This window comes from Eleginops maclovinus, chromosome 18, assembly GCF_036324505.1.
Source record: "Eleginops maclovinus isolate JMC-PN-2008 ecotype Puerto Natales chromosome 18, JC_Emac_rtc_rv5, whole genome shotgun sequence".
In the NCBI taxonomy this organism is placed as follows: Eukaryota; Metazoa; Chordata; class Actinopteri; order Perciformes; family Eleginopidae; genus Eleginops; species Eleginops maclovinus.
The window spans coordinates 16,979,554-16,993,467 of record NC_086366.1 but is presented as its reverse complement, the minus strand read 5'-3'; the positions used below and the strand labels follow the sequence as shown (position 1 = coordinate 16,993,467).

At 38.2% G+C, this 13,914-nt stretch overlaps 1 protein-coding gene and 1 long non-coding RNA gene across 2 annotated transcripts; one reads left to right on the top strand and one right to left on the bottom strand.

The window, feature by feature from the left end:
- The first annotated feature begins 2,777 nt into the window (after positions 1 to 2,777).
- Positions 2,778 to 13,779, top strand: nek8 (NIMA-related kinase 8). Its single transcript, XM_063906269.1, has 15 exons — positions 2,778 to 2,854; positions 3,932 to 4,137; positions 4,486 to 4,718; positions 4,833 to 4,964; positions 5,178 to 5,386; positions 5,474 to 5,553; positions 5,647 to 5,831; positions 6,226 to 6,373; positions 6,865 to 6,941; positions 7,824 to 7,941; positions 8,084 to 8,234; positions 8,689 to 8,852; positions 9,004 to 9,156; positions 10,434 to 10,592; positions 11,950 to 13,779. Exons 1-15 carry the CDS (start codon positions 2,808 to 2,810, stop codon positions 11,976 to 11,978), a joined length of 2,091 nt encoding a protein of 696 aa, XP_063762339.1. The 5' UTR covers positions 2,778 to 2,807; the 3' UTR covers positions 11,979 to 13,779.
- LOC134879771 (uncharacterized) lies at positions 6,669 to 9,150 on the bottom strand. The gene is made up of 4 exons (XR_010167870.1): positions 9,023 to 9,150; positions 8,663 to 8,837; positions 8,141 to 8,219; positions 6,669 to 7,921 (listed from the first exon to the last, which is right to left on the bottom strand). It is a non-coding gene; the product is annotated as an uncharacterized LOC134879771 (long non-coding RNA).
- Positions 13,780 to 13,914: the final 135 nt, after the last annotated feature.

The window sequence follows — 13,914 nt, the reverse complement described above, 5'->3', positions numbered from 1 at the left end:
AATCAAAAGCATTGAGAGACCAAGACATTGAATGAAATCAACTTGGAAGTGCAATTCACGTCTTTGTTGCATTTCACTCACAGCATTTCCACCCTGCCTAAATGACTTTATTAATGTTATGGTAGCTGCATTTGTGGTTTAAGCAATTTTTTGATACAAATTGTTAATATTTATGTTATTTTAAATGAATAATATTCTCCATACATTTGGTTTTAGTTTCGGGTTGATATGTATTATTCTAAAATGGGTCATTCTGCAGAATAAGAAAGTAATAAATATATTTTCATACTTTGACTGTATTATTATCCTTATACCTTTGTATTTATTCAAGTAAAATTATTACAAGCACTTCTTTTCAGCACACAACCCCCTCTCTCTGTTTCTCCTAGGTCTGCTCCATCCATACTGTCAAATAAAGTGCAATGTTTATGTGACATTAATCTATTTCAAATGATATCATAGAATGTAAACTAAAATATATAATTCCCACTAGGTGACAGCAAATCCTCACGTGAAGAACAAACATTTCATACTAACTGATACAGTTTTCAGCAGTGATTCTAAGTTCTTCATGAAACCACTTGGGGGCATCAGTCTCCATCAGCTCTCTTGGGTGGGGTTGATGTTGATATCTTGAGACCCTGTGCTAATAAAGCTATGAAGGTAGCCTTAACTAGACACACAATGTACATGGCGTAGAAAGAAACAAAAGATAAAGAGAGAATTTGTCTGATAAATAGGTATATTGTTCCAAGTATAAAAATGGAAGCATGAAACATGAACTAATCTACTTAGTTGAGTACACGGCCCTGTAACAGGACACCTTATTTTTTGTGTTTCCTGGTTGCCTCCCCATTGCTACTTGAAATGTGTAGTTACTAACAACTTTAGATTTTAAATTAAACAAATCACAATTTCTAATATAATTTAGGATTCAAATGGGACTCTTGCTGTTGTTGTAGAACTTAGGCCACATACATCTGATGAGCTGTTCAGTAGGTCTGCCTATGTCATGTGATGAGTTACAGAACCTTTAACCTCAAACAGCACAGCACCATATTGATCTTGGGGTGATTTTTCTTTATTCCGAGGGATGTGAGAAACAGCTACTGTAGAGACTGCAAACCTGCAAAAGAGAAACTATGAGCAAAACAAAAATAGATTTGAGGGAGTTAAACCACAGTTTTCTGCTGTAGCAAGGGAGAAACTTTATTAGGGGCAAAGCACCAACAAAATCAGGGTGAAGGACATTGAATACGAAAGAGAGGTTAAAGCTTCATTGTGATGAAAAAACCTCAACTTCCTGTCAAGTAATGAGAAATACTGAAAGATGAATGGTACCATACCTGGGGTTTAGCATCAGTTTCACTATCCCACACAGTGCATTCCTGATCACTGACTGTCAAGTCTTTAGATGAATCTTCAGCTGACAGAAGACAGCAGCACAAGGACAAATATGTCACTGAGCGGGTCTGAGGAGTGCCACATATACTGCAAGACTCTTTAGGTGCTCCATTGTTGAGATATTATATCCCTGAGAAACAGCCAACTTTTCTTTCATAAGCCTAACCATCTTCCCTCCATTCAGCTTAATTTAGAAAGCTGCAAACTGAGAGAAAAGGTTCAATTACATGAAAATCACTGTTTGTGGTGATATATCATTATTTCAGATTGATGATAATAGTGGAGGTATGTGCTTCAGCACAACACAGAGCATGCTTTGTCACAGCACAAAGCATTTATTATCCCCATCGTCACTTCAGAGGGGAAACAGTGCTCATGCAGCCCTCTTCCTGCTTATCTCAGACAAGGGAAGGCCCTTTGTAATCACCAGGCGTCTGGGTGTAAGACTACAGTATCTGAAGTCAATGCTCAAGACACTACACTAATCTCCTCCGCTTCACTGTCGTCATTCCAGATTTCACTTCAGTTTCCTAACAATTTTGAAGTGATATTGATTGTGGAACCACAAAAAATCTATACTAACAAAGCAGTTTAAACCCTAAAATACAAAGATACTTTTTAGAAAGGAGATTTTGGTTGTTTATCATGACAAAAACATATCGGCCAGATTTCAAACTATTACTTTGTTCATTGTTCAATGCAGCTGCAAAATAATAAATCTTCTGATGAGCATGGAAACATTTAGATCCTACTTAAAGCTAAACAAACAATTACATGAGTAAATACCGTTCAGTTCAGTAATTAAACCCCTTAAACAATTATACATCTAGTGAGGAAGATGGGGACACAAATAAAGGACTATTTAATCTGCAAGTTGTTCAAAGCAGAGATTCCTACTTGTTGTAGGACCTGTGTAAATGAGGATTGTTAATTTCCATTTAGCTGCTGCAGTTTCAGTGTGTTGTGTATGGAAAAAAATCTGCCACACTGGCATGACTTAATGAAAGTTGTGAACAGAGGTATCAGCAATGTTAGCAGAACCTATGCTTTTTAACAAACAACTACAGTACTATACTGTTTTTTTTCTGCAGCCTGGCATGAACAAATATTTTAACCTTATATTTATATTTTGTTTTGCAAAGCGCACTCTTTTGGATTCGCAATGTTCAGCATGGCTGGTTTGATCTCTTTATCTGTCTCTAAGTTATATTCCCCTGTCAGAAAAGCATGTTTTATAATACGCGCTACCTACAGTTGTATTCGCTGTTACTTCTGTCAGCCCATCTCTTTCAGTGTGGCATTTATTTTGGATAATCATTTCTACTCTCATCATTTTTGTCCCTCGCCGCTTGCTGTGGCAGGGACGGGTTGCCTGGAGACGGCGGAAACGTTCTGGATCAGCGATGGAGAAGTATGAGAAAATCAAAGTTGTCGGGAGGGGAGCTTTCGGGTAAAGTCTGAGTTTATTTAAACTTTGGAACTTTTATGTTACACACGTCTCTTATTCCAACTGTATGTTACAAAATACTCTGTTGTCATTCATAAAGCTAGAACTTGGTTTATCCTAAGAAATGTAACGGAATCCGTCGAATGTGCACCGCCCTCAGAAGATGTCTAGAAAGCCAGCGATTACCTTAAAAACAAATCTACTGGAGGGTAGTTAAAAGGTGGATTAAAGCTAGCTGTGTGATGTAACCTACTGCTAAAGTTATCCTGGGCTTCAAACTTTGTAGTCTGTTTTGGCCTAGCGTTTGTGGAGGCTAGCTAGTTATCTTATTTTTGGTTAGTTGCTCCCAGTTTTGGCATTGCACAATACACTTTGAAATGAGTTAATATGCTTTACATTTGAAAGACAATGTTGTTATATCAAGACAGTAAGTTGCTGGAAAAATGCATCAAACATACTGTAACGTCACTAGAATCATCCTAACAATTAACAGACTACTCTTCATAGTCACTTAAAAGTATACCAATTATTTTGTTGATAACATTTCTACACACAACACTCATAAGGTACACACAATATGAGTTTGAATGAGCATGAAAGACATTTGTGAGCCATATTTCTGTTTATTCTGTTTATTCACTCACTGCAAACATATATATATTTTTGTATGTTTACTAATTAATTGGCTGTAGAAAAATACCCACGTTCCCCCCACCCTTACTTCTTCATCCATTCCTTTCAGTCTGTTGTTTTTCCTCTTTTAAAGCGAACCACTAAACAATTGGCATATGTAATTGTTGGTTGACACAACATGAAAAAAAATACCACAGTTCAGAATTCATTTGAGTTTTTTATATAGTTCAAATTGGTAAACATAAGTAAAGTACACAGGTCATTTTACAACAGCGTTTGAGTGTCACATTCATCAACCTTTATTAAAATTCCTTTTTTCCTCACATCATACAGTATGCCTGCTTCGAAAACAAAACTACCGCCAATTCCTATTTTCACTATCACAACTGTGATATTGTTTATTAAACAAAATATACATTTAATTTATTTTCACATTGCTTCCGTCAGTATCGTTCACCTGTGCCGCAGGCGCGGTGACGGAGCATTTGTCATCCTGAAGGAAATCCCAGTGGAGCAAATGTCACGAGACGAACGTCTGTCGGCTCAGAACGAGTGTCAAGTCCTTAAACTGCTCAACCATCCAAATATCATAGAGTACTATGAGAATTTCTTAGAAGACAAAGCCCTAATGATAGCTATGGAGTATGCACCAGGTAAGCTTACGGTTATATCTTATTACATGATCCCCCTTTTGTTCATTGACAAATGGTGTAATTTTCCCATGGTTTATTGCTGTAGGGCGCCATACTTTTTCTCCTTCCCATGATGCCATTATCTTTTATCTGTCTGTTTCTATTTTTATAACCTTTCTACAAAGTTTTCTCTGTCCTTGTTTTAAGTAAAAATATGTGTCATTTAGTCTGTTTGAGACAAGTCTAGGATATATTGTCATTTCAACCTTTTGGATTGAATGTCCTTTTATTACCTTGGAATGATTGAGTTATGGTTCATGAACTTAAGTCATCTTTATTGTTCATTATGTCATAGTATTCTTCACGCAGGTGGAACCCTGGCGGATTACATTCAGAAGCGTTGTAACTCCCTGCTGGATGAGGACACTATCCTTCACTTCTTTGTGCAGATCTTACTTGCCCTGTACCACGTCCATAACAAACTGATCTTGCACAGAGACCTTAAGACGCAGAATATTCTTCTTGACAAGCACCAGATGATCGTCAAAATTGGTGACTTTGGCATCTCCAAAATCCTTGTCAGCAAGAGCAAAGCTTATACGGTGAGCTGATGTGCCATTGATTTGTGAGTGTAATTACTTCAGCAACACACATATCCTGATGTGTTGAAGCTGAACTGTGTTTGCACAAATCAATGCCCTTCTTTTTACTTGCAGGTTGTTGGGACTCCATGCTACATCTCCCCAGAGTTGTGTGAAGGGAAGCCCTATAACCAGAAGAGTGACATCTGGGCCTTGGGCTGTGTGCTCTATGAGCTTGCGAGCCTCAAGAGAGCCTTTGAGGCTGCTGTAAGCATATTTACTAAACTTCCTTGCTTTCTAGGATGTGGTGATTCAAGTCGTGCTTAGTTTGTGTTGGTTTGAAGTCTATCCACTACCAGCTGCAAAGTGGGCTACTGAAGAGAACATCTTATTCATTCTGCAAGAATTTTACAGTGAATTATGTAATTTTTGTGTTAAGTACTGATATTTTTGTATATAAATATTTTATATATCTTTCAGAATCTACCCGCCCTCGTCCTAAAGATCATGAGTGGAACATTTGCTCCAACTTCAGACCGGTACAGTCCAGAGTTGCGACAGCTCATCCTCCACATGCTCAATCTGGATCCATCCAAACGGCCCCAACTTAATGAAATAATGGCTCTTCCTGTATGCATCAGGCCCCTGCTTAATCTCTACACGGATATTGGCAACGTCAAAATGCGACGGTAATTTTAACACACATGATTTTAGACTAAGATTTCATATATTCTGTGTTTTATGTTATAATAGTTCTTTGTTCTTCTATGTTCCAGGATTGAAAAACCGCTGTCTAATATGCAAACTGGTCCTCAGAGTAGACAAGGAGGCAGAGTCCCTACCAACAGGTCCAGAGGTCAGACACACAACACCATATTTGACGACAGAACTAGCTGTACCAGGTTGAAAATAGAACTTTAATTACACACTTAATTGTTGTTTCTAACAGATGGATCAGTGGGTTTAGGATCAGGGAAGGTTCATTCTCTCCCACTGTCGGCAGTGTACACATGGGGAAGTGGAATCTCAGCACCGCTCCGACTGCCGATGCTCAACACTGAGGTGCTTCAAGTGTCTCTGGGCCGCACTCAGAGGATGGGGGTGACCAAGTCTGGCCGTCTGATTACATGGGAGGTCTGTGTAAACCCGTACATGTTTTATATTTTTTAAGGTTCATACAAAGCTTCTCTTACAGCTCACTATCAAGTTACAGCTGCACTCCTGGGTCAACCTGTTGATGTACAATGTTGTATATATTGGTAAAAAGGCAGAGATAAAAGTTCTACACCAGCAGTTGCTTCAGTGAAAGCAGTCACCAGCAAAATGCATGTTTTTGCATTGGATTTTATGTAGTTAAATCAAGACATGCTCGAAAATATCAGTACTTAACATAAACAGCAACTGCTGGAAAGTGTTAAACATGACGTATTGAGGGTTTCTGTTGGCGTACATGTTTATGTTTTCCAGGAAACAGTCACATCCTCACTTTTTTCCCTCCATTAGGACTAATAACAATTTATTGACACAGGCTCCATCAGTGGGTTCTGGTGAGGCCAGTCTGCCCGGTGTGGTGGAGCAGATGCAGCCTCAGTTCATTTCACGTTTCCTTGAGGGTCAGTCTGGAGTCACCATCAAGTCTGTGTCCTGTGGCGATCTTTTTACCACCTGCATGACAGGTTGGTGGTCTGTTCGACTTTTTATAACCGTCAGAGATGAACAAGGAGGTCTTTTAAAGGAAATCAATGTTTATTCTCTGTTTCCCTTCCTCACAAGCTGCACTACATGGCCGTAAAAACTCTGAGGCAGCATACAAACGAACAAATAAAAGGATACAGTCAGCTCATTTTCCAGACTTGATCAGATAGTGTGGGTCCACTTGTAATATAACCTCTCTGCTTGCCTAGCAGTTTGGAAGCATTTTAGCTTGAGATTAAACTGGTGTGCTCTGTCAGTCAGTGTGCTTTAGGGGGCTGTCTGCCCAGTAATGTGAAACAGATAACACGGGATTAAAGACCCTTCCCTCTCTTTCATCACTTTTCACTGTAGAGATGCAGATTAGCGTTTCCTAGATGAGGATTAGAAGCGTTGTGTTGGTGTACATAAGAATACACCTACAGTCATGTGGTCATCGTGTCTTTAATCCCTTCTTTTTATTTTCAATTTGCAGACAGGGGCATTATCATGACATTTGGAAGTGGGAGCAATGGCTGTCTGGGACACGGAAACTTCAATGATGTAACACAGGTACATGTCCACCATTCAAAGGGAAATACGTAGATTAAATGTACACTTAGTCGACAGTTTTTAGATACACCCATTTAAAGTAATACAGTCTATTACAACAGCACTGCAATGAGTTCTACTATAGTTTCTCATTTTGTGTTCACCTTGTTTATATCAATTTTGCTAAATATTAGAAACAACTCTTAGTGAAATGCCATGCATTTAAACAGCACCGCAATCTTTAACCTTCAAGATTATCACAAAGCTGAATCATTGTATCTCTAAAACAGTTTCAACAAAAACATTAAAGTCCTTACATGGTATTAAAACAATGACTGTATGAGACTGGTAGATTTGTTTAAGCTTGTGTACCTTATAAACTGGCAACTGAGTTTATTCCTTGGATTTGTATTCACACTATGTCAACAGAAGTTGTCAGCACTTACAGTGCTTTGAGATATACAGTATGTAATTCAATGTCACACCACCATCTAAATCCCATTCAATTTAAAACATCGACATCTTTGGTATTTAAAAACAATTAGCGTTTTTGCTGTACGTACATTTGTAAAAGTTGCGCCTGTGTGATTTATACTCTATGTGCCTATGAAGCAAATTACTCATCACTAATGCTTTCATGTGCATTTCCTGTCAAAATATTTAAGAGAATTATGAAAAATTAAAAAATGATTGGACAGTTGATAGTAATGACTGGAGAGGTTGGCAGAAAACAAGAAGGAGACTCATGAGACATGCAACAGAGGTCCCTGGCATGAATTGAATGTTGCATTTGTATGATAAATTGTATACTTACACTGGGTAACCAGGAAGACATGTTGCTTTAGATTTGTGATTAAAACACGACAATGATGACATATCTTTTGTCTCTGTTTTTTTGCTCAGCCAAAGATAGTTGAGGCCCTCCTCGGCTACGAGCTGGTTCAGATGTTGTGTGGTGCTTCCCACGTACTCGCTGTGACCAATGAAAGAGAAGTATTTGCCTGGGGAAGAGGAGACAATGGTATATAGTTAATGAACCGTGTGTTTTAAAATCTATCTAACTATCCATCACTTTGTGTTTGTTTGTACTGATTTATGACAGCATTATTTCAACTCCAGCTTGATTGTTGGGTTTCTGCCATTTCTGCTACTCTCTGTGAAAGGTCGCCTCGGGCTAGGTACCCAAGACTCCCACAACTGTCCACGGCAGGTGTGTTTACCTGTGGAATTTGAGGCCCAGAGGGTTATTTGTGGAGTCGACTGCTCCATGATTATCAGCACCCAGTACAGCATTGTGGCCTGTGGAAGCAACAGGTAATTACTATATATTTTCGCATCCAAAAAAAGACAGTGGCCATTAGTTTCGGTAGACATTCAGTGACTGACTTGAGCTAATGATCCGCGGTGAAACAGAGGTCAAATAACTTGTTTGTGTGCATGTGATGGTGATAGATTAAAGTATATGAAACTCAGAGACACTTATCTGGTGCACAACCTGTAAGACAGCATTCTTCTAAAATTACAAACACTTTTGTGTCATCATAATCCGTTTGTCAGTAAGGTGTTGGACCGGAAGTGCATCAGTAGGACAGTAAACACAACAGAGTTCATTTGAAGTCTTGATAGAAATTGCATTGTTTATATGACTCAGCAGGTACTTGCAGCAGACAAGGAAACAGTTATAGACAATGTTAAAGGGTTCTGTGATAAACATGCATTTTAGATTTGTGTTTTAAAAGTACCTTGATTGTGGTTTCTGTGTGATCAGGTTCAATAAGCTTGGGCTGGACCAGATAACAGTTGGAGAGGAATCAAATCCCTCGAATCAGGTGGAAGAAGTCAACTCTTACACTCATGTCCAATCGGCCCCACTCGACAGTGAGAAGATAGTTCACATTGACATCGGGACAGCCCATTCTGTTGCAGTTACAGGTAAAATACAATTAATTTGAAAATGAATCAAATCACAAATTTGGAATAAGATAACTATTGAGTATTGTTAATGATCTATAATATTTTGCTCTATCTAAGACCTTTATTGTGTCAAAGTCTTAATACAGACACTTTCAACCACATTTTCCAGAGAGGGGTGAGTGTTTTACCTTTGGCAGCAACCAGCATGGTCAGATGGGCTGCAGCTCCCGTCGCAGCAGCCGTGTTCCTTACCTGGTCCCAGGGCTGCAGGGCATCACCATGGCCGCTTGTGGAGATGCTTTCACCTTGGCTATTGGATCTGGTGAGTAGGATAAACACTAAATGTCATATATATATATATATATATATATATATATTCTGTGTCTTATTTCTAAAGGCCCTTTACACAAAATGTACTCGCATAGCGCAGCAAAATCTGGAAATACTGTGGGGTGTTTTTTGTCACTGCACGGTGATAATGATGCATGCTAGGACTGATTTTAAACTCTTCTTGTGGTGGATTCAATAAAAACCATGACAAATGAAACTTAACAGTCTTAAACATAAAAGTGTTTCATCCTGAAGCTATGCTGTTGGTTATTATACCCGGAAGACAAATAATAAGCATGAACAAATGGTTTAAGAAAAGGAAACATGAATGTTATGGTTTTGCGTTATAATGCTTGCGGTTAATCATCTGACTTTAGATTGATGTTTCCTACAAGCACTTCAGGCCATCATTGTTGATCCCTCAAGTCATGTATGTGTAGGGGTTGCTCAAGTAAATATAACAGGGTTACGCTCAGCTCTGAGTTGAGACAACATTTCTCAAATATCTGTGGTTTAGCTGCTATGGAGGGAAAGACAATCAGAATCAGAATACCTTTAATAGTCCCACAGGACATTGCATTGTTACAGCAGAAAGAGCCAAAGACAGCTTAATGTTACACCCAAGATACTAAAAAAACATATATACAAGAATCACACAATTGCAAAATACACAAAAATAGAAGTATAGCAGCCAGATATGTATTGCACAGTTATTAACACAACAGGGGGTGTTAAGAGGAGGATTATAATGAAAGTCACTCATTTCTAACAATCCCTGTGAGCAACTATGTGACCACATACTGTAACAGGGTAACTGCAGGGAAAAAGAGCTGATTAAATGATCACTGAGTATCGTTACTGAAACACGTTTTAAGCTTCTACAAATATATAATTAAGTCAAACTGTAATGAACTGAAGGTTAAATGGTTACATGGAAAATATGGTATGGTTTGGGAAAATGCTAGGAAGTCATGCAACCTATACAGAGTGTTTAGCTAATGGGCTAAACTAAAAAGCATGCATACAAAAATAAAACTTTGGTTCTTAAAACATGTGGTTTACAGATGTGTATGTCGGTAAAACGCCAGGGAGAAATCCAGCAGTGCCTGTAGTTTTTCTTTGTTGGACAAAACCTTTTTTTCAGCTTTAACTTCAGATAGAGTCACTATGGTCCCGCTGCATGAGAGACAAAGCAGTCAGCTAAAGATTTGTGTGGATTACTACATCTGAGAAACAGTGACCCAATCCTTTTCCTCCCACTCTCCACAGATGGGGAGGTGTACACCTGGGGAAAGGGCGCCCGTGGCCGCCTCGGAAGAAAAGAGGAGGATTCTGGGATACCAAAGGCGGTGCAGCTTGACGAAAGTCACCCATTCACGGTGACATCGGTGGCTTGTTGTCATGGCAACACCCTGCTGGCAGTGAAACGTAATATTTCACTTATTAGCCTTTGTTAACAAACACTGTGAGATGTTGGGATGGTGGTGAAATGTAACTGAGAGTGCTAATCCCCAGATGAAAGACAGGCTGAACTTGAGACAAGCCTCCTGATAGGGTTGACAGAGATGCATGTTTATGAAGAATTGTGAAAGGACTCATTTGTAAGTCCTAACACTCTTAGGCTAAAGACGTGCCTATAGCTTTGTTTCGGATAGGAATTAAGTCTTAAAGCATGTCCAGACACGGCATGCTACATACGATCAAAACCTTTATCGACGTCAGACAGTAATAAATCAGCCTAATGTTGCATTATGGCTGTTGATGGCAGTCTGACATACGTGACAGGGCCATAGATTTCTTATTGAGAGTACCAGAAAACAGCAATTTCTCCCTCTTTGTCTCAAATGTGACCACAGAATCTAATAAAAACTGAACTGAAGGTGGGATTAAGTCTCTCTACACTCCAAACTGAAAATAGCTGCAGATTTAGAGGAGATTAAACTGCACCACAGTTTAATAAGTAGCAGAGATGTTGGTAATCCTAGCTACAGGCTTCACGGCTGCTGTTTAAATGTTTGATTGACCTGCACCATGTGACAAGGACATAGACCCACACTGACTAACACTCATAGAGGTCATTCGCAGGGTCTGTGATACCGTTTGGACCAATCCGAAAACTGAATATCGTAACATTTGTTAGAACAGTGTTGATACATGTCTTTTTATAAACAGTATATAGTTTTCATAAAGATCACACTCAAACGACAGTATATTAATATCACAAGTATGTTTTTTATATTAAAGAATGTAACCCATACAGTACTGTATGTTGAAAGCACAGGGAGTAAAAGTTGTGCCTTCGGAAAACAGCAAAACAATAGAAGCTGGATAATTATGTTTCCTCTTCTGTAGGCTTATTCTATTTAAAGCTCATTCACAGACCATGACAATTATAGTTTGGTGGAGAATCAGATCTCGGTGAAATACATTTAATCTAAAACATAATTTAGTAATCGAAAATGATCCTACCATAGGTTTTCAAAGCTCGATAACTAATAATGAATGTACTAAAACTGCTAATTGAATGAATGCATAATAGAAAAACCATAAGAAAACTGTAACCGTGATATTTGCTGAATACTCTATTTAAATGTATAAGTTTAAATCCCTTATGAATGTCCATGCCGACATGCCTGTTTCAATAACCAGCATTTTTTCTGAACAGTTACTGAAATCATTTATCAAAGTAGATGGCAATTAATTTACCATCATTCAATTCATGTTTAATTGACAAATAACCCTGTTCTGACATTTCACCTTTTGCCCTCTCTCCCTCTTGTTTCAGCTTTGCTTGAGGAACCTGTCCAGAGATGATTGTGTCCCAAAAAACGAACCCAGCCCCACTTAGCAGTCGTCCTGCAGTCTGGCAGTGGCCTGAGGTGAAGCTTCCTCTGAATATAACTCCTCCCAGAGGCCCATCTGTGCTGCAGTTGAAAGATTTCCTTTCACACTGCAGCTGCGGCCTCAGATTCTCACTTGGTCTCCATCTAGTTTTTTTCTCTTTTCAGTTTGTTTCGGTCAACGGTTTCATGTCTTACAGAAAGGCACAAAAAAGCTCAAAGTATGTTTGTGTTACAGCAGGTGAATGTCACAACAGGTTAGATAAGAGAAATGTTGCAACCCTGTCTGCTACTTAAAATGGATTACAGGATGTCATTAGGCAGCTTTCATGTGGAGAGCTATTGTCTTCTCTCACATGCAGAGTTAGCATAATAAAGGCCAGAAAAAGTCAAACTGGTTTTAGCTTCCTTAAGCCACCTATGAAGAGTGAAAGCCACTTGAGTGTCATCAGTCGAATGAACCAAACACAGTGACCTCGATCACGTCGTCAGTGCTCACATTGTACTTTATTGGATTAATCCTCTAGTACATTTGTAACTCAAAAGCTGTGCTCAAACCAGATAATGCTGGTTCTTTAAAACTTAATGTGTTGGAAAGCAGTCCCTCGTTCACTGCTCTGCAGGTGGCAGGCGGTTGGACACAAACAGGTTAAAGATTATGAAATGTATAAAATGCATCAGATTGCATTGGGTACTGTTAGCAGAAAGTCCTGAAAAAAACATGTATAAATAAATATCACAAAACAAACAAAATCCAAAATATACACAGTGTCATCAACCTCAATGCTCATATTGGTGGATTATACAGTTTTGGTTCCATTGTAAAAGTCTTTGAGAACACTACAGAGAGCACAAAACCCACACATGGATACTTTGGCACTCACAGAAAACTATGGAAAATAAATCAAATGCTCTAACAATCTCTAAGGACATGCATCAATCAACTATGGAAGCAAAGAGGGTTGAAAGAAAGGTTTGCCAAAGGTTCTCTTTTTAGTTTTTAGCTGTGTTAATACTTTTAATATGAAATGGTATATACTGTGTAACCTGTATTCATAAGGTTACCTAAGACTGTAAGGAAAACTGCCAATGTGGTTGAAGGAATACTTGGATCTTAATAGTAGCAATACCACAGCCTATTGATACTCTGTAACAAGTTCTTTATTCAATAATTTGACAAATGTTGGATTGTATCTGAGAAGATGGTTTGTTTCACAGTAAATAGTTATTGAGGTTAAGCGTTTAAGAGAAGGTAATATTTCTTGTTGCTGCTAATGGTTGTCTGATTTTAAAAAAAACATCCTCATCATGAAGGTTGCCCCTATAATAAGCTATACATCACCATCTTGAAATGGTGAATAGAGTAAAGTTAAATAACTATTATTATTATTATTATTATTATTATCATCATTATCATATATTACAGTTAAACTACACATTCATGTTTTTTTTCTTCAAGTGTTATTCATTAAGATTGTAATAGGAAATATCATATTTTTCCAATTATTATAACGTTTTTGATATAATTAGTCCTTATTGAAGATGTGTTCACACCTTGTCTGAGGACATGGATCATTGTTGTCTTGTATGATGATGTAATGATGATGTAATCCGTTGGCAATACAGCAGGTTAAAAAAATATATAAATATGTGGGTGTGCTCTAGATCTCTATTGTCATAAAAACATGCCCGTCTTTTATAATGTATGCATGAGGGTAACATTGTCAGTCAGGTTGTATTGTTATTACTTACAAACGCAACATTTTTAACAGGAAATAAATAGAAATACTACTATAATATTTATTATGTGTGTCTGTTTAACCACCAGAGGGCACCTTCCACCTCTTACTGTGCTGTAGGTTTCTATGTTAGGTCAATAAGACATTTGACGAAACAAATATATGATTTCG

What these genes read in the sequence shown, in the direction of transcription:
- nek8 (XM_063906269.1), top strand. Translation starts at nt 2,808, where the DNA reads ATGGAGAAGTATGAGAAAATCAAAGTTGTCGGGAGGGGAGCTTTCGG. An exon ending in GGCAACGTCAAAATGCGACG is followed by an intron (nt 5,387 to 5,473) that starts GTAATTTTAACA and finishes TCTATGTTCCAG; the next exon opens with GATTGAAAAACCGCTGTCTA. An exon ending in CCCTACCAACAGGTCCAGAG is followed by an intron (nt 5,554 to 5,646) that starts GTCAGACACACA and finishes TGTTTCTAACAG; the next exon opens with ATGGATCAGTGGGTTTAGGA.